Source organism: Panthera uncia, chromosome D4 (genome assembly GCF_023721935.1).
Source record: "Panthera uncia isolate 11264 chromosome D4, Puncia_PCG_1.0, whole genome shotgun sequence".
Taxonomy (NCBI): domain Eukaryota; kingdom Metazoa; phylum Chordata; class Mammalia; order Carnivora; family Felidae; genus Panthera; species Panthera uncia.
In genome coordinates, this window is record NC_064807.1 from 2,697,597 (window position 1) to 2,717,346 (window position 19,750).

At 50.6% G+C, this 19,750-nt stretch overlaps 1 protein-coding gene across 1 annotated transcript in view; it reads right to left on the minus strand.

The window, feature by feature from the left end:
• Positions 1 to 2,251: 2,251 nt before the first annotated feature.
• SHC3 (SHC adaptor protein 3) overlaps positions 2,252 to 19,750 on the minus strand; it is a 46,461-nt gene continuing 28,962 nt past the window's right edge. The window contains exons 9-10 of the mRNA XM_049640458.1: positions 18,070 to 18,365; positions 2,252 to 2,892 (exon numbers count right to left, since the gene is read on the minus strand). Of these exons, the coding sequence (XP_049496415.1) occupies positions 2,764 to 2,892; positions 18,070 to 18,365 (425 nt within the window). The 3' untranslated portion in view covers positions 2,252 to 2,763. The remainder of the gene's footprint in view (positions 2,893 to 18,069; positions 18,366 to 19,750) is intronic.

The following is a 19,750-nucleotide window of genomic DNA, read 5'->3' on the forward strand; positions in this document are numbered from 1 at the left end:
CCCGGGGGGCAGCCAGGCACAGCGCACAGAGAACATACCCGGGGTGCAGAGACCCTGGGACACACAGCCCTGCCCTAGCAGAGGTGCAGGCTGGGAACTGGGCGACGGGGACCCAGGCTGGCCCGGGGAATCCTGAGTCCCAGGCACAGCAGAACCCGGTAACACCAACGGAGCAGGACAGCTCGGCCGGCTGCCCGCCCACCGCGTAGCTTTGAAGGTGGGGTACCCACCCCGCCTCAGTTTCCCCGCCTGTGAATGAGGCCCTTCACATGGCCTTGAAGGGGAGCTGAGATGACATGCTTCACAGGGGAGGGCCAAGGAAGAGAGACTCGAAGGCACCCCTGGGTCTCCAGGTTGCTCGGTGGCTACGAAGGGGCACGATTTCCCACTGGCACTGTTCCTTTGTAAGCAAACCCTGGAATCTGAGCTTAAAAATACATGTTTTGAATTAATATTGAAACAAGAATTTGATCTCCCGCCAATACTTCTAATTTTCTAAATTGATTCTCATGCAAAGAAAACATGATATATATATATATATGTTTATATATATATATATATATATTGCTTATCACCACTGAGACAGACATTGACTTCACAGCAGAGAGCTCCCGCACCTGCAGATTACCTTCTGTCACATCCTCAAGAGGGAAAAGAAAGCAGGTCACGTGTTCAGGGCTTCGGGGTCCCCAACCAGCCCTTCCTACTTTGCCCTGAAACATTAGCATTTGGGAGGTGCCCTTAACACGACACAGTGGGGCACTAAAAAGTCAGTTTACCCATCTTTATATGTGTGGACGCTCCCACACCGGGGTGGGACCTCTGGTACGTCTGCAGGGCTGCAGGCCTCTGGGGTACGGGGCACAGGGCGGTTCCCACCCCCGCCCCGTCTGCGTCGTCACAGGGCAGGAGCCTGAACAATGCCACCCCAACCCCCTTCAGCTCCCACTGCTTCCGAGTGACCTGGGGCAGAGTATCCGCACCGTGACTGAAACCAGAACTGTTCTTTCCAGGAAGAGGCGGATGGTCCTACGTTAGTTCCAATCCACGGCAGAACATTCTAGAAGACTGAAGCCACCGTCATCTTGGACCCACTGGACCCTCAAAGGACAAAAACTCCCAAGAAGCCCCACACACATCTGTGGAGCTGCCCGACTCCCCCGCCACCCACAAGCTTCACCCCATCTTCCATCCTGGACACACACACCCCAAGAACAGAAATGGGGTTCATTTAGCATTAGAACTTCACAGATTCACTCAACAGAATTTTTTAAATCCATCCTTAACGCCTCACCCTTGAAGCATCGAATTTATTACCGTCCCACTCTAAGCGCGCGGAAAGTCCTTCTGTTGCTCTGACCCAGGGTGCCTTGCCCCGTGGGGCCGCACGGGACAGGGGCCTGTGCCGTGGCACCAATTAGAAGGGGCCGGCCGACGAATGGATCCTTCTATCTTTTAAAAGGCAGCATCTGTTAAAATTACACGGTAACGTCAACACGGGCGTTTTTTAAAAGTTACAGGCACTGTTGACCTCCTGACACCGAATGACCCCGTAAGAAATCCCAGTACTTCAGCTCGAAGGAAGGGGCCGAGACAAAGAGCTCCGTGGGGCACAGGCCCTTTCCACGGAGCAACTGGGAAATCTGCTGCAGAGACAACCAGCCACCTAACCCACCGACCACTCGAGAAGTAGGAAACCTCCGACCGATCCCGCGGGCCCGAGTCACCAACCTCAGGCAAACGTGGGGCAAGAGCCACGGCCACGCACACGTCTCCGGGACGGAGCACGCGTGTCAGATCTGCCTTCGACACAGCTCGTACCGGTGCATTTTTCGCGGTCGGATTCAGGGCAGGGACGGTTTTCTAGCAGCTACCGCGGCGGCCTGCCATCATCGGATTGGCTGGAAGGACACAGAAGCCAAGACTTCGCCCCAGCCAGCCCCCCCTCCCCCGACCCCGCCCCGCACAGTAACACAGATGGGAGCAATGGAAGAGTTTGCCAGTGAAGATGTTGGTCACTGAGGCTCCTTTGGTGCCACATCTGGCAGTAAGATCTTTGAGACCCTGGACAACTGAGGTCAAGGGGGACAGGATTCCCGTGCTCAGGCACCACCGACACGGCTGGGTTGACAGTTCGGCGGCACCAGGTGTCAGGTGTGGGAGCTGGGAGCTCACGGTGCAGTGCAGACGGCCCGGGGGGCGACGGGGGGCGTCATCGCGGAGGGAGGGGGCGCCAACACCCCGCGGGGCGGCCCCCGGGACCAGAGCTAGGCCCTTTCGGGTGGCAGCCCGCCTTCTTCTGCGCCGACTCCATATTTTTAAAACCCTCCTGCCTGCTTCTAGTCCCCGTGTTGTGCTTATCGGGTAAAACTGCAGGTCACATCTTCCTAGGGGAATTTCTCAGGAGAATGGGTCGGTTGAATTAAATTTTTTGCCCGGACAACTAGAGTCAAACTTTTTTTTCCATTAAAAACATACAGCACAGAACATTAGTCTTACATCTTTCTTAGTCTTAAAAAAAATAAATATAGAGGGCTAATTTGTACAGGATGTATAGGTATGTACACCTTTAATATGCACACGAGAAAATCAGGACAAGTTTATGAAACTTGCACTTTTCGGACACCTTCCTCCTGGGGCATTTGGACAAGGCTCTGAGCCTGTGGGCGGCTGCCCGAGTTTCCATAGCCCCTGTACCCATTTCCCGGGAAGAACCAGGTCTCCTGACCACCGGTGCAGGGTCAGGACGGGGTGGCCGGCCGGTCACAGGGGCTTCTCCACCGGCTGCTGGAGACAGAGCTCGCTTCCAGCAGAGACGATGGGCAGGCTGTTCTCCAGGTGGTGGTTGATGAGGTGGCTGATGCTGTCGAAGACCCTGTCCTTCGTCCGGACCTGGGAGGGACACAGAGGGCAGGATGCATGACCCACGGGCAGAGAAAAGAGAACGCATGTGCTTGGAGCCAGCCCCAGACCACGGGAACCGGAGCGGCGGCCTCCCCGGGGCCCCCGCGCTCTCTCAGGGACACGTCTTCGAAGTCCCCAGTGATCGTCACTGGCCGGTCATTCAGCCTGTCACCTGCCATGTGCCTTCAGCAACCACCCTGCCCTCTGCTGCCAGCCTTTTCTCTCCTGCTCCTCTCCTGCCCTCGAAAGACCCGTCTGGCCGTCCTGCACTCGCACCCAGAGGGGGTCCACGTAGCCCTTCCGTCTCCCGCACTGGGGGCGAGCCTGTCTGGGACGCAGGGGCGGCACAGCACGCTCCTGGTTTCTTGGTGCAATGCCCGCCTGCCAGCCTCCGAGCAAGTGAACTCTGGGGGTGGGGTGGGGGTGTGGGGGAGGGTCACCACTTCCCGCTGCTCACCGGGCCTGCGCCTTGGTCCCTGAGCTGCTACACTCCCAGTGTAGACCACACTTGAAGAAGGCAGAGGACGCCTGGCCAGGAACAGTCTCCCGGCTGCTGTGGACACAGCCCCCGCGGCCTCCTTTGAGGGGATGGGAGACAGGCCAGGGAGCAGGTGCCTGGCTACACCTGATGGCCCTCCAGCCCTTAGATGGTCCTCATGATGGCTTTTGGACGCCCTGGGTGTCTGACCTCTCTCTCCAGCCTTATTTCTGGAGACCCCCCCTTCCCTGGGCCACAGCTCTCCCCCACCTGTCTCTCAGGGACTCTGAGGGCACATCTAGTTTCTTCCTCCTTACCTGTCCCCGTATTCTCTCCTTTCCTCTAATCCCATCCTCACCCCTGATGTGGCCACTCTTGTCTCTCCCTTCCACCAACCTACCAATGGGATGTCCTATTCTGAACCTTCAGCCTTGATCTCATTCCCACCCCAAATCTATAGTCCAGGTGTGCCCATTAAAGCCCCCCCCCACCCCGGCCATCTGCTCTAGGATCTACAAGATAGCAGCCACAGGCAACAGTAGAAACTTAGAAATGAGGGTTCTCTGTTCTCCTGGGGTCCCACACTGAGGTAGGCCCCCTTCCCCACAGGTGTCTGTAAGCATGGAGGGACAGGGACCCACTGGGCCACGGGGTTCCTGACCCTTGGGCACTGAGCCTCACCAAGGATGTGACCCAATGGGCACATTAGGAAAGGAATCTTTTTGCAAGAAATTTTGGCATCTTTTCATCAAGGCTGTTTAATCCTCCTGAGTTCTGTAGAATCCCCACCACAGAAAGACCCTGAGGTGACATGGGAAGGCCCCTTTCTGGGAGGTGAGGGGCACCCAGGACTCAGCCTGAGACTACTGTTGGCTGCTGCCTTGACGCTGACTTCTTATTCCCACTTCTTAGTGATGAACAGTCATCGAAGTTCTGGGGCAGCAGGGGTGAATGAAAGAGGGTTTATGACAGGGCAGTGTCTGGGATAGCAGTCTTAGCATGGACTCACGTCCAAATCACCAGTGTTCAGTAACCCCGTGCCCAGGCCAACCCCACCAGGAGCTTGGGGTGGGGCTCGGCCAACCGGCGTGTCTCTCGATCCCTCCCCATGATTCCAACATATTGCCCAAGCTGCCCCCTGGTGGGCATCTTTGGGGTATGAAGGCTGGGCCACAATGAACACACACATACAAACAAAACCATGAAGAGTCATATGATATAAATTTACTGCCTAAATAGGCCAGTTCACTCCATTCACATCAATGCTTGCTGAAACTCCAGTCTGGCTTCTTCCCAGAGAACCTGCAGTCCACAGAGCTATGTGTATGGACCCACTTGCTATGTGGGTCAGAAAAGAAGAAAGGGCTGAAATCAGTATTCTAAGCTTTTACCTTAGGAAACTAGAAAAAAGAACAAATTAAATCCACAGGAAGCATAAGGAAAGAAATAATGAAAAAATTAGAGCAGAAACCAATGACATTGGAAACAGGAAATCAATACAGAAATCAATGATCCCCAAAGCTGGTCCTTCGAAAAGATACATAACAGTTGATAAGCCTCTAGCCAGGCTAAGAAAAAAAATGAGAGAAGACACTTACTAATATCGGAAATGAAAGAAGGGTCATCACTACAGATCTCATGGAATTTAAAAGGATAATGAAGGAATACTATAAATAACTCTATGCCCACAAATTTGATAACTCCTTAAAAACGGACCCATTTCTTGAAAGACACAGCTTCACAAAACTCTTACAAGAAGAAATAGATGGTTTGAATAAACCTGTGGCTATTTAAAAATTGAATCAATAGTGAATAATCTGCCAACATAGAAAGCACCAGGCCCAGATAGGTTCACTGGTGAACTCTACCAAACACTTAAAGACAAAATTTACCAAGTCCCCACAATCTCATTCAGAAGACAGAAGCAGAAATAATATCACTTAACTCACTCTATGAGGCTAGTATGACTCTAACATCAAAAGCAAACAAAGACGTTACAGGAAAAGAAAACTACAGACCAGCACCTCTTATGAACACACATGCAAAAATCCTCAACAAAACACTAACGGATTGAATCCAACAATGTATAAGAAGAACTATACACCATGACCAAGGGGGATTTATCCTGGGTCTGCAAGGCTGCTTCCCCATTCAGAAATCAACACAATCCATCACACCATTAGGGTGAAGACAAAAACTCCATGATCTTATCAATGGAAACAGAAAATTCAACCAATTCTTGGTAAAATCTCTCAGTAAACTAGGAATATGGGTGAAACTTCCTCCACTTGATAAAGACATCCACAAAAATCCTACCACTAACATCCTACTTAATGATCAGAAACTTGAACAAGGCCAGGATGTCTCGCCTCACACTCCTCAACACCATCATGGAAGTCCTCGTTAATGCAGTAAGACAAAAAAGGAAATAAAAGGCAAAGACAGCATTTTCAGTGAACGATGCTGCAGCACCGGGATGTCCACATATATTTTACAGAAAGCCTAGATCAGAACTTACACCCTTCAAAAAATTAACTCAGAATGGATCACAGACTTAAATGTAAAATGCAGAATTATTAAACTCTTAAAAGAAAACACAGGGAGAACTTTAGCGACCATGGGTTTGGTGATGACTTTCTAGATAAGACATCAAAGGCCTGATTCGTGAATGAAAGAAAAGATAAGCTGGACTTCATCAAGATTAAAAACGTCCGATCCACAAGTGACACCTTCAAGACAGTGAGAAGAGCAGCCACGGACTGGGAGAAGGTATTTGCAAAAGACACATCTGATAATGAACCGGTCTCTGAAATATACAAACAGCTCTTAATACCAACATTAAGAAAACCACATTTTAAAAATGGGGCAAAGACCTTAACAAACACCTCAGCAAAGAGGATGCACAGGTGGCAAACAAGTACGTGAAAAGATGCCCTACAGCACAAGTCACCAGGGAAACACAAGTTACAACACTGAGATGCCACCACACACCTATCAGAATGGCCAAAATCCACAACACCGACAACTGCCAATGCTGGTGAGGATGTGTGCAATGGGAACTCTCGTCACTGCTGGTGGATTGAAAAACGGGACAGATAGTTTAGAAGATAGTTTGGTGGTTCCTTTTCTTTTTAATGTTTGTTTATTTTGAGAGAGAGAGGGATAGAGAGTGAGCAGGGAGGAGCAAAGAGAGAGGAGAGAGAGAGAATCCCAAGCACACTCCACACTGTCAGCATGGAGCCCGATGAGAGACTCGAACCTGAACCCTGAGATCACGACCTGAGCCGAAACCAAGAGTTGGATGCTTAATCGACTGAGCTATGCAGGTCTTGTAAAACTAAACACATGTGATGAAGGAGGTGCTGGTAGCTGAGGTTTGGGGGCAGGGTGAGCTGCAGGAAGGAATCCATGGGGCAGTTGGGCAAGGGGGTGGGGGCCGTACCTTCTGCTTTAGGTATTGTGGGTTCAAGTTGTCTAGGGAACATTTAAATTAAGTGCCCAGTAGTCAGAAATACCATTTAGAGATATTGTTCGTTAACAAGTATACTCAACCAATGACAGAATGATTATATCCGTCCCCTTCCAAAAGGTCACACTAGCTGTGGCAAAGCCATCAGACAAGATAGTTCCTGATTAAAATCTGGTTCCATTGGAACGGGTTGCACACTCAGACCTGCTGCTCTTTGTCTAATGTCTCAGCTTGGGCTGGATCCACTGGCGGACCCTCCACTCCCAGAGGCTCAAGCCCAAATACAACCTAACCCAAGCGGGATGTAGACCCACCCACCCACATTGCTTGGCCTCTCCCAGGTTTGAAATTAACGTGAGGCTCAGGTCCTTCTTAGACCCAATGGACACAGTGCCAGGTTCACATCAGCCCTCTGGGGCTGCAACACCAAGAGTCAGGCTTGGGACTGTGAGTGCCAGCTGCTTACATCCTTCCAATCAACTCCTTGCCCACATGGGCACTCCTTTTCCCCAACAGCAGGAGGAAAATTTAGAGACTCACAAATAACCTAATGTCCCACCTGAAGACACTAAAAACCCTGAACTGAGCAGGAGAAAGGACAGCATAAAGATTAAAGCAGAGATAAAATAGAGAATGGGAAAATAATAGAGAAAATCAATGAAACCAAAAGCAGCTTCTTTGAAAAGACCAACACAACAAATTTGACGAAGTTGGAGGACTCACACTTCTGGATTTCAAAACTAATTACAAAGCTACAGTAATCAAAACAGTGTGGTACTGATATAAAGACAGGCATATAAGGCAGTGGAAAAGAACAGAGGGCCTAGAAATGAGCCCCTGCATATGTGGTCAAGTGATTTTTGACTAGGGTGCTATGACCATTCAACAGGAAAGGGACAATTTTTTCAACAAATGCTTCTGGGGAAACTGGGTGTCCACATACAAAAGAATAGAGTGCCTGTAGCTGATGCCACATAAAAAAATTAACTCAAAATGGATCAAAGATCTCAATGTAAGGCCTAAAATTCTTAGAAGAAAACTCAGGGCAAAAGCTTCAAGGCACTGAATCTGCAATGGTTTCTTGGATATGGTACCAAATTCCCAGGCAACAAAAGAAAAACCAGACAATTTGGATGTCATGAAAATTGTAAAGTTTTGTGCATGAAAGACACTATCAACAGAGTAAAAAAGCAACCTATAGGATGGGGGGATAAATTTGGAATTTGTGTATCTAATAAGTGATGAATATCCAGAATATATAAAGTACTCCTAAAACTCAATAATAAAAAATAGACAACCTGATTCAAAAATGGGCAAAGAACTTGAACTGCCATTTCCTCAAAGAAGACACATAAATGACCATGTGACCAAATGGCATGGCCAATAAGTACATGAAAAGATGCTCCACAACCCTCATCATCAGAGAAATGCAAATTGAGATACCACCTCACACTCATGAGAATGACCACCATCCCCAAACCAGAAAATAGCAGGTGTTGACCAGGAGGAAGAGACATTAGAGCCCTTGTGCACTATTGGCAGGAATGTGAAATAGTGCAGCCGCTGTGGGCTGTGTGATGGCTTCTCAAAAACATTTTGTTAATGAATTCTCATATGACTCAGCAATTCCCCTTCTAGACGTGTACCCAAGAAACTCAAAGGAGGGTCTCAAAGAGATACCTGTGCATTGTATTAAAAGCAGCGTTTCCTGCAATAGTTAAATGTGGAAGCAACAAGTCCATCCACACATGAATGGATGGGCAAAATATGGTCTATCCACACAATGGAATATTGTGCAGCCTTAGGAAGGAAGGAGATCCTGACACGTGCTCCAGCGTGGATGAACCCTAAGGACAGCATGAAACAGGCCAGTCACAGAAGGACAAATGCGCCGTGACTCCGCTTACATGACGTCCGTAGAGGAGTCAAATTCATAGAGACAGAAAGTGGAATGGTGGATGCCAGGGGCTGGGGGTGGAGGGGACAGGGAATTATTTAATGGGGACAGAGTTTCAGATTTGCAAGACAAAAAGAGTTCTGGGGATGGATATTGGTTGTACAACTACACACACACCACCCACACCACTGAACTGTACCCTTACAGCTGGCTTAGATGGTAAATTTTATGTTCTGTGTATTTTACCACAACAAAAAAAAAATGAAGAAAAAGAAGAAAAACATGGACAAAGGATTCGAACAGACGTTAGTCCAAAGAAGTAAACAGCCAATAAGTATCTAAAGAGATGCTTGACCTTATTAGTCACGAGGGAAATGCAAATCAAAATCACAGTGGTCTGTCACTGCCCGCCCACACGGATGGCCAGAATCCAAACGCCAGATAATAACAAGGGTGGGAGACGGCACGGAGAAATCGGGGCCCTCACACACTGTTAGTTGGAATGTAAGATGGTACAGCTGCTTTGAAAAAAAACTGTGTGACGGTCCCTCGGGTGGCAGATTACAGAGCCACCACACGACCTAACAAATCCACTCCTGGGTATATGTCCAAGAGAAATGAAAACACACGTCCACACAGGAACTTGGACGTCATGTTAGCGGCAATGTTCGTAACAGCCAAATGTCCATCACGAATAAAGCATGGGCTGTCCGTGAGCGGAATGTTCCTCGGCCACAGAAAAGAATGAGTTGCTGACACCCGCCACAACGTGGATGACCCTTGAAAACACTGCACTCAGTAAAAAAGGCTAGTCACAAAGGACTACATATTTATAGGATTCCATTCAGAGGGAGCTCCAGAAGGGAGAAACCCACGGAGACTAGGCGACGGGAGGCTGGTGGGTGACAGCTGAACGCAGAGGCATTTCTCTTGTAGGTGGTAAACATGTTCCAGACGGACTGTGGTCATGGATGCACACGTCTGTGAATACACTAAAACCCACTGGATCGTACTCCTGAAACGGGCCTGTATGTAAGGTATATCCTGCTAAGGCTGCCTTTAAAGTCTCTGTGTCTACCAGTTTACAGAAGAGCCAGGGGTCAGGGCACAAGTGACATAGGGACACCACAACCCAAATCACAGTGTGGGATATTCTACAGACAAGTTATCTAGTCGTTCAAGGAAACCACTGGAGTCCACGGAGATGGAGGGAAAACAGAGTAAGAGTCTTCAGAGACCTCACAAAATGGACCACATGGACCACGCTTGAATTCTGATTCCAACAAACGTACTATACACACAACATCTTTGAGATAATCAGGGAAATTTGAATATGTTGAACGACTATCTTTAGTTTTGTTGGATATAACAACTATGTCGTGTCGTTGTTGCCTTCATACCCTTATTGGTGGAAATGATGCTGAGATATTTACAAGAGGAGTGCACTGCAGGATGCCTGGATATGCGATCAAATGTTTCAGAAAGCCCCTCCCTCCCCTTCTCTCCAGTCCCTTCCTTCCTGACTGAACGGTCGGTCCAAATGCCAAGGAAGACAAGTGCTGTGCTCTGGAGGTGGGGGGGGGGGCAGCCACGGTGGTCCCCAGTGGGAGACTGGAGTCCAGGGGCAGCGAGGAGTGTACCACAGGACAGGTGACAGGAGGACACAGGACAGGAGGTGGGTGGCCCGCGTGGGCATCAGAGCCAGGAGGGGTGGTCAGAGCGAGCTCAGGGGGAAGGGAGCCCCCGGGGAACGGCTGGGTGGGGAACCGGCGCCCCCGCAGGGCGAGGGCAGGGGCGGCCGCTGTGATGGGGGTGCACCTCACACATGAGGGGTTAACCAAGTCGGTGAAAATACGAAGGTAAGGGGTCAGGCTTCTCATCGCTGGAGGAGAGATTTAGAAATGCAGGAAAAGAAAAACGGATGAACCCTGTGATATCAGACTGGAATCGGAAGAATTACCACGAGCGTACCGCTTGTAACATCCAGAGATGGACACGCAAATGGACACAGACACGAGCGTGCGCGTGTGCATCTGTCGGCACCAGTCCGTCCATCTCGAGGACACGGGAGCGGCAGCACCCCCACTTGAAGACCCTGGTCTCCCCGTGAAAAACAAGCAGGCCAGGCCTCCAACGGCAGTGGAGGAAGACGGTCCCGTGACGTCCGTGTGTATTTGAAGCAAAGACAAAGAAGAGCATCGAAGGGACGCGGTGAGAAGCCACCGAACAGTCAGGCAGCTGTGAATCCACACGGATGAAAACAAATTACTTAACATCTGGAAAGGTGGATTCATGTAGTTTCAGGGTACCTCCTCCCAAATATGTAATAATTACAAGGGAAGGCGAGAGTGTGCAGGGGCGAAGCCTGCCAGATGCCCCCTTCGTCCGGCATCCAGGAGAACACTCACGGACACCACTCCCAGCGCGGTGTCTCCGTGACGGCGTGACCCAGATGCATAATCTGACCCCGCCTCGGAGGACAGGTCAGAAAACCGGACTGAGCAGGAGCCTGAGGTGAGGGGGACTGAAGACACAGGACAGCCCGAGGCGGTGAGGGATTCTGAACGGATCCTTTCCAGTAAAGGCCGTTCCAGGAGCGGCCAGGGGACAGGAAGGGGGTCGGCAGGAGCAGGCCGCAGTGGCGCCATCAGGGCGAAGGCGCGATTCTGTGTGCACCACACTCACACTCGGGGGCCGGGGGCGACGGAGACTTTGGGCAGGGTGCTCGCAAATCATTCCGTGGGAGAATGCTGTCCTCTACTTCCAAACGCTACCGTCCCCTCTAAAATAACGGACGGGTGAATCGAGATCGGAACAATATTGGTAAACTGTGCAGCGAATACCGGGACCGCGGGAGTTCATTACGCTTCTGTCTCTATTTTGTGCATTCAGAAAACACTAAAAGTGCTGTTGACAGAGACAGAGGGTAAGACAGGGAGGTCGCACAGACGCGACGAGCGCTGCTGGGGAGAGACAGGCTTGATGTATTTACAGGCGCAGAGACAACCTGGGAAATGAAAACACTTGTCAAAAATCGAAAAATGGGCTATGCTTTAGTTTCCAGGGAGAATCAAGAAAGGACACCTGTTGGGGCACCCGGGGGGCTCAGTAGGTTGAGCTTCCGACTTCGGCTCAGGTCATGATCTCACGGTTTGTGAGTTCGAGCCCCGAGTCGGGCTCTGTGCTGCCAGCTCGGAGCCTAGACCTGCTTCGGATTCTGCGTCTCCCTCTCTCTCTGCCCCTCCTCTACTTGTTCTTTCTCTCTCTCTCTCTCTCTCTCTCTCTCAAAATAAATAAACATTAAAAAAGAAGAAGAAGACATGAAACCACTGAGAGCAGTTTGAGCACCAGGAAAGGACTCCAAAAGGGAGCCTGAGCCTGGCCGTGAGCACCACCCCGCTCCCCCGGGATTGGGTTGGGCTGTCACTTCTCATCAAAGACCGCAGATAACATCCGCTTGGTCACACTTTCCAGGTGTTACACTGGTAAGAAGTGAAAATCACGACAGCCTTACCTGCCAGTGGCCCTGCTCGTACATCCCTAGTCTATCCTGCACTCGGACCGGTAAGGCAGCCCGAGTGTGGCTTCTCCCACGAGGCCACTGACCGTCCCCACCGTCTCCATCCCCTTCTTCTCCATGGAGCCCCCGGGTTGAAGGCACAGGCCTGGAAGATGGGGGCCCTGGGATGTGAGTCGCCGAACCAAGGACCCGAGGGGCAAGAGTGGGTGAGTGGGCACCGAGCTCCCTTGGCTCAGACCAGTGAGGCTTCCCAGGCCATTCAGCACCGCCTAGTCTGCCGGAGACAAAGGAAAACTTAAAATAACAACAAGGCTTGTTTGACTGGAGGGATGGAGGGGGATTATTTTCTTAGTTACTCTCAGAATAAAATAAAATCCCAATAAGTGTGGGGTGTTGGCCGGTTGCTGTTTTCCGATGTCCTGAATGCAAAGCCCCAGCACGTGCTCTCAATGTGCCACGTTCCCGAGACCGCGGTCAGGAAGCCCATGGAACACCCAGCCACGGAACAAGCGCAGGTGAGGTGCAGGTGCGGGTGCGGGTGTGGGTGTGGGTGCAGCAAGCGGCTCATTCTAAAGCAAGCACAGCACCCGGCCCACCCTGCTGGCCCTACCGGCCAAGGGGATGGACCAAGGGTGCCTCCGGGCATCATCTTAGACTCAAGAGGGCTAACTCACCATGAGGACGTTCCAGACGCCACCTCTGGCACTGTTTCTGCAGAGCCCGTCGGTGGGGTCAGAGCAGCTGCTGCCCCACACCTGCCTGGGAGCTCAGGAGCCCTGCCTCCACGCTCCTCGGTCACCCGCGTTTCCAGCGACCCCGGGAGCCCTCGTCTTGCACGATCAGTGTGCAGTGGGAAGGCACGCAGGTTCGTACACTCTGCAGTAAATATAGCCTCAGAACTGTTTTGCATCCTTATTTCTCCGAGTAATCTGTTCTGCCAAGTTTCCCCCTTTATAGTCAGGGACCGACCAATTACCATGAAAATCAGATGAATAAATATTGAAGAGAATGTGTTCATCGTCTATTTTGGTGTCCTAACAGCAAGGAAGTGACATTACGTTCGTAATTAAGTCTTTCTCAGCTGAAGCTCTCCTCCACTGGATCAATTAAATTCGATCATCAGATCCAGCAAAAAGCCTCCCCAAAGAACACTTATTAGTTGGTGTGACTGATTTTCTCTGAGGTGCCAGATTTCCCTTAGAAATTAAAGTCTTGTAGACGGCACAGCTGGGGTCGTGGCTTACAAGAACACCTGCTTCAACCACATTCCTTCAGCTTCCTTCCCTCCCACCTTCCAAATTATCTTAAAAAAAAAAAATGTTTGTAAGTAGGCTCCACACCCAAGGTGGGGCTTGAACTCACAGCCCTGAGATGAAGCGACAGGTGGTCCATCAACTGAGCCACCCAAGTGCCCCTACACGTTACCTCGGTACTGGTTTGGGAATGCAGAATATATTAGTAGTAATACTACATGTCCTTTTTTGAGAGAGAGAGAGAGAGAGAGAGAGAGAGAGAGATGCAAGGGGAGGGACAGAGAGAGAAAGAGAGAATCCCAAGCGGGCTTCATGCTCAGTGCTGAGCCTGATGTGGGGCTCGATCCCTTGACTATGAGATCGTGACTGGAACAAGAGTCAGATGCTTAACCGACCGCGCCCCCCAGACACCCCAATACGTGTCGTTTCGTAATCATCAATCAATCCTTTGTCTACAAGGACCGAGTATATGACCCATTAACCATCTTTGCTCTATGAGATGGCGTAATGTAGCTAAACTGTTAACTTCTCTTTTCTCAACAATACCTAAATGTTGCAACTGAAATCTTCTCATTCTCTTAGCCTTGCTCAGGTGTTTTCTTTCCTATTTTGTCTCAGAAAACAACAGACGGATTGGTAGCAGCCCTTGCAAAGGGAAACCTCTCTGGGCTGATTCTGTTTAGAGACGCCTATCTGTGATGAGGCATCTGTAGAAGCAGGGGACCCTCTGCTCCCACGTGGCCTGCGGGGGCCCTCGGCTCCCGTAAAAGCCCGAGGTCGATTGGCGCCATCACGTGCTTGTTAAACACCTACTATGTGCCTGGCACTATTCTACGTACTGGGCGTAATGCAGTGACTAAGGCTGCCACTCTCACAGGGGTGACAGGGCAGTGGGGGGAACCAGTCAGCGAACCAATGAACAAATAAATGAGTGCTTGTGTGTGACAAGGCCTTGAAGGTCACAATGAATCGTGGTGCAGAAACAGGGGCTCTCCAGGACACTCTATGTGACATACGAAGAGGGACGGCCTCTCTGATTTGCAGCCGCCCTAGCTTGTTATAAGGTGACTATACCCCTGGCCCCCAAACCAGACCAGCATACACAAGCAAAAGGCAGCCAAGGCAACAAAGACCGACCTCACGGGTGAAGGGCAGCCAGAAACACACAAGAGGAAGTGTCAGGTGCCCAAATCCCGCAACGTGGCCCGTGACAGCTGCGTCAGGACCAAGCAGGGCATATGCCAGGACGCAGCGTCAGAAGGATCTGCCTGTGTAACTGCCCCCTCCCCACATTAATAGACTCCAGAAAAAAAAAACCCATGATTATTGTCATGATGCTGAAGCAGCATTTGACAAAATCCAATACCTATACATGACAAAAGCAATCCGGTAACTAATTTCTATGAATTCCACACAAGCAGAAACTGTCCTCTTAAACCTGCTCACGGACGTATCCCAGGTGTCAAAAGCAGTGCCCAGATTTAGCAGTCACTTGGTGCACAGCTGTTGAGCGACTGAATGAATCAGAGAATGAAGTCCTTTCTTCGGCTGACGAAGACAATCCCCCAGAGCTTACGTCACCCTCAGTAGAACAAAAACCGCCAACATCCCCTTTCAGGCTGGGGACGAGACGAGGGCGCCCTCTCCTGGTGAACGCTCCAGGGCGCCCCGGTGAGCGTGCCACGGGGTCAGAAACCGGAAGGCAGGAGACGCGACTGTCCACGTGTGCCACGGCCTGACCGCCGTTCCGGTAAAACCGCTGCCATCGGCAAGATTTCTGGGCACAAGATCATACCACATTCCTCTCCCTGCAGCAGTCACTGTTGAGAAAACGTGGCCAAAATCACATACCGCTTGTGCCAAGAATTCAAACCAGACACTCCAGGGAGTAACCAAACAAAGGAAACACAAGAACTTTCCGGAGAGAGTTTTTAAATTCTAACAAGGGACAGCTTAAAACTAAATAAGTAGAGACTCATGCCATGTTCGTGGATGTGATGATTTAATGCTGAAAACCGTCAGCTCTCCCTGAAATTAATCCGTGAACTCAACACCGGTCCTACCAAAATCCCAGCACGCGTTCTCGGTGGGGGGATAAACGGACTCCAAAACCACAGCAAAGAGGGATAGAGGTCCGAGAACAGCTTAAAAAGAGAATGTTAATAGGAGTTTCAAGAGGAAGGACTTGCACTGCCACATGTTAAGACCGTTTCAAAGCCAGAGTGACCACGAGATGTGGTACTCATATCAGGACTAAACAGTCCGCTCAACAGGACAGGGCAGACTCTCGAGAAAAACAAGGGACACAGAGCACCGAGAACGTTAACTCAAGGCGTATCCATAGGACAGAAGCCTGGCTCACCACCTGGAGATTTAAGGAATGCTGGGTCCCTGTCTTATGTCACTGTCAAAGTAACTCTAGTCAGAATTAGAACCTAATTGCGAAAAATAAGCAAACACAGAAGTCACAGAGGAACAACGTGCATCTACGACTGCAGGTCAGGAAATCTTTTATGTTTACTTTTTAAATGTTTCTAATGTTTATTTATTTATTTAGAGAGAGAGAGTACGAACAAGGAGGGGCAGAGAGAGAGGGAGAGACAGAATCCCAAGCAGGCTCCGCACGGTCAGTGCAGAGAGCCCGATGTGGGGGCTCAAACTCACAAACCGTGAGATCGTGACCTGAGCCGAAATCAAGAGTCAGATGCTCAACCGACTGAGCCACCCAGGTGCCCCATGAGGAAATCTTTTAAAACTCAAGACCACAGGGGCACCTGGGTGGCTTAGTCGGTTAAACATCTGACTCTTGATTTCGGCTCGGGTCATGATTTCATGGTTCATGGGTTTGAGCCTTGTGTCAGGATCTGTGCTGTGGAACCTGCTTGGGATTCTCTCTCTCCCTCTGCCCCTCTCCCCTGCTCTCCTTCTCTCTCTCTCTCTCTCTCTCTCTCAAGTCAAAACAAAACAAAACAAAACTCAAGGCCATAAACCATAAAAGGGAAACTTCCATTTGATGAAGAACATCACAGACAAAATGATCAGATTCGGGGGGAAAAAATGGGAGGGTTCATGTGGAAATTCTATGGCTGAGAAACTCAGGAAGTGAGCTGGGTGAGAAGATCAGAAGAGAAGCAGGGGGGAGGTGGGCTCATAACATTTACTGGAAGAACCTGTGGACGCGCGGTCGTAGGGCGACACTGGGACATGCTCTTCCCGGGAGTCTTGGACTCGCCCCGCAGGGAGGATGATGTCAAGGAGGCTGAGGGAACCCTGGTGCATGGCCGCCGTGCCCCCTGGTAGTCCAGCCGTTCTGGAAGCAAATGCACAGCCCTGGTGAAACCAAGTGTGTGCACGTCCTATGACCAAAACCCCGGTCCCGGGATGTGCCCCAGAAAGACCATCGTGGGCACAGGGAAAACGCACGGAGACTTCGTAGCACCTTCAGCCCTGCATGAGAATGTTCCACAAGTGACGTGTGGCCGTGGATGGGGGCCGCTGGGCCGCCCACCCAAGCGACGATCCCGTGTACAGAAAGCACCACAGACGGATCTCAAAAACACATGCAGAGTTTGACATGGGATTTGAGGGGCAGGACCGTGTTAGCAGCTTCCTGAAATGCACAAACACACAGTGTATCTTCTCCCTGATGTACCTCCGTGGGAAAAACCACACAACCAAAGAAGGTGGATTGGAAGGATTCACATTACGTTCCTAGGGAGGGGGTTGCCCAGGTGGAGAGGGGAGAGGGGCACGGAGTCGATGTCCGGAGAGCCAAGGTGCAGATGCCCTGGAGCAGCAGATCATGTGACGTAACAACTCTCCCCTCCCCCACCAAACACGGTTAAACTGTGTTCAAGTCCAACCAAAGACAGAGGCTTTGTCCCTACCCATCGATCAGGACAGGCCATGTTCTAATCTACTGTTCGGATAACTACCTGCTTCTGTGTTTTCACTGGATAAAAGGTTTTACACAACAATCTTGGAACTTATTTAATGGTTCAGTTAGTGTAATTATGTTTATTAAACTTAGCAGTTCTTAGACTGTGCCAAGATCAAATCCAATCTATCTACTGGAAGACGGGAAATTCAGTCAGACCCACACGGTTTGTCAGACACAACTGTACCACCGAGAATGGCCACACACACTGTCCCCGAGTGGGAAAGCGGGAAGCTAATTAAGAGGGGGTCTGTTTACTGCTTCATCATGTCTTCCACTCTAGGAACTCTTGGAGACACTTGAGATCAATATTAGAAGCCCAGGAACCCTGCACTTCCTCATCCACTATGAATGGATTGGACAGGAAAACTTTCTGTTTTTGTACTTATTGTAAAGGACGTCAGAGTTAAAGCTTTTGCCCTGGGCCCTCATGAGGTTTCCAAGCGCGAGCCAAGTGCAGGCCTGTGTGCCTGGGCGGCCGGGTCCCCGAGGAGTGGCCGTCAGGACGTCAGCAGGTGCCCACAGGCAGCAGAGGGAAAGTGTGGTCACCCAGCACAGAGGCCAAGGGGAGACTGCTCTAAGGAGGCAGGTCATGTCCCGCCCGCGCTCACCGTGCCCTCTGGGTCCACGAGCAGCAGGTGCTTGGCCTGGCCGTTGTGCATGCCGGTGAGGACGAAGGAGCCCGGGTTGGTGGCGCTCTTCCTGACCAGGAAGTCCCCGTCGTTCTTCAGCAGCCCCTCGGCCTCCTTCCGGCTCATCTCCCCTTGGTACCAAGGCTCCCCTTCCAGCTCCTCCAGCATCTTGGCATCGGGGGCTCTGGGCGTGACAGGGCTGATGCACTCCACGGAGGCCGCCTTGCTCAGCACAGGCCCCGAGGACTGGTTCCTGAGAGCGTCTTCAAAGGGTTCTGTCAACAGCAATTGCCAGCAACAAGTCAACCCCACGAAGAGCAAATGATAACATGCACAATGCGATCTCGATGGAAAAGCCGAGGCAACTTCCACCGGAAACAAACCTACAGAGAGGCGACTGGCTGGTACTATTGACCGTGTTTGGAGGCACAGGCCGAACCCCGGCACGACTCTTTCTGACAAGCCTGTGTTCCCAGGACGGCTGGGCGCTGCACCTGTGCCAAGGACTCAAGCACACCCTCTGTCTAGCCGGTCAGAATGACTTCACTTTTGCACGCTGAGAGAGGCCGTGCATATCGCCCTCCATCTACCTTTTCTGGGACATGGGCTAGCCTCTTAATAAACCTGTTTTCTTCTGAATGGAAACCTGCCATTGCTCCTGGAAATATGCAGAGAAAAGGATAATCTGCAAAGTTAGAGTCACTGCAAAACCTATACCCAGCCCATCACACGTTTGTTTCAAAACCTTGGCATCAAGGTAAATTTTTCAAAGAGAAGAAAAGTGACATTTATTGGGTGCCTTTTGTGTGACGCGGCCCGGGTTAGGAGCCCCACCTCTCCTTGGCCTTCACTCGTTTCTCTGTGGAAAAAAGCTCCTGTGTGGGCATCTGAGACCCGGCATGACCACAAGCCCCCCAAGGACACACTTCCCACCCCGGGGTCAGTGAACGGTAGGTCCGCTGCTCTAACAGGAACAGACACAGCAGCACAAGAAGTCGCCAGGAACATCTAATTAAACCTCAAAATGAGGCAATATGTACGAAAGTGCTGAAGAGGCCCACGGCACCACACAAGTGTCAGGTGTGAGGATGAGCACATGGGACCACGTGGCCAAAGCAGCACAGTGCAAGCACCACAAGAACAGGAACAGTTCTCTCCTGGGCACAACGACGTCCCCACGCTCCAACATCGTCCCTGGGACGTAGCTCGCGCCCTACACGTATTCAACAAATGCTGCAGAATAAGACCAATTATGAGTAGAGGGTGGGCAAAAGCGAGGTGAATAAATGAAACCCAAGTCGGGGTGCTTTAATACTTGTTAAATCATTTACAGATCTGAGCATACAAACAGGTTAAAACTATTGCCTAAAATTAGATTTTCTGTTTTTATCCTTTTTCTTCCTGATTACCTGGAGTAGTTGAAAGTTGTATTATACCATTTCTGCACCATCACCACCACCATTATCACTATCAAGACCATCACTATTGTCACCACCATCATTAACCTCATCATCACCATCATCACCACCATTATCACCATTGCCACATCAGCACTATAACCATCATCACCACCATCACCATCACTACTATCATCACCATCACCACCATCACCACCATCATCACCACCACCACCATCAACATTACCACCATCATCACCACC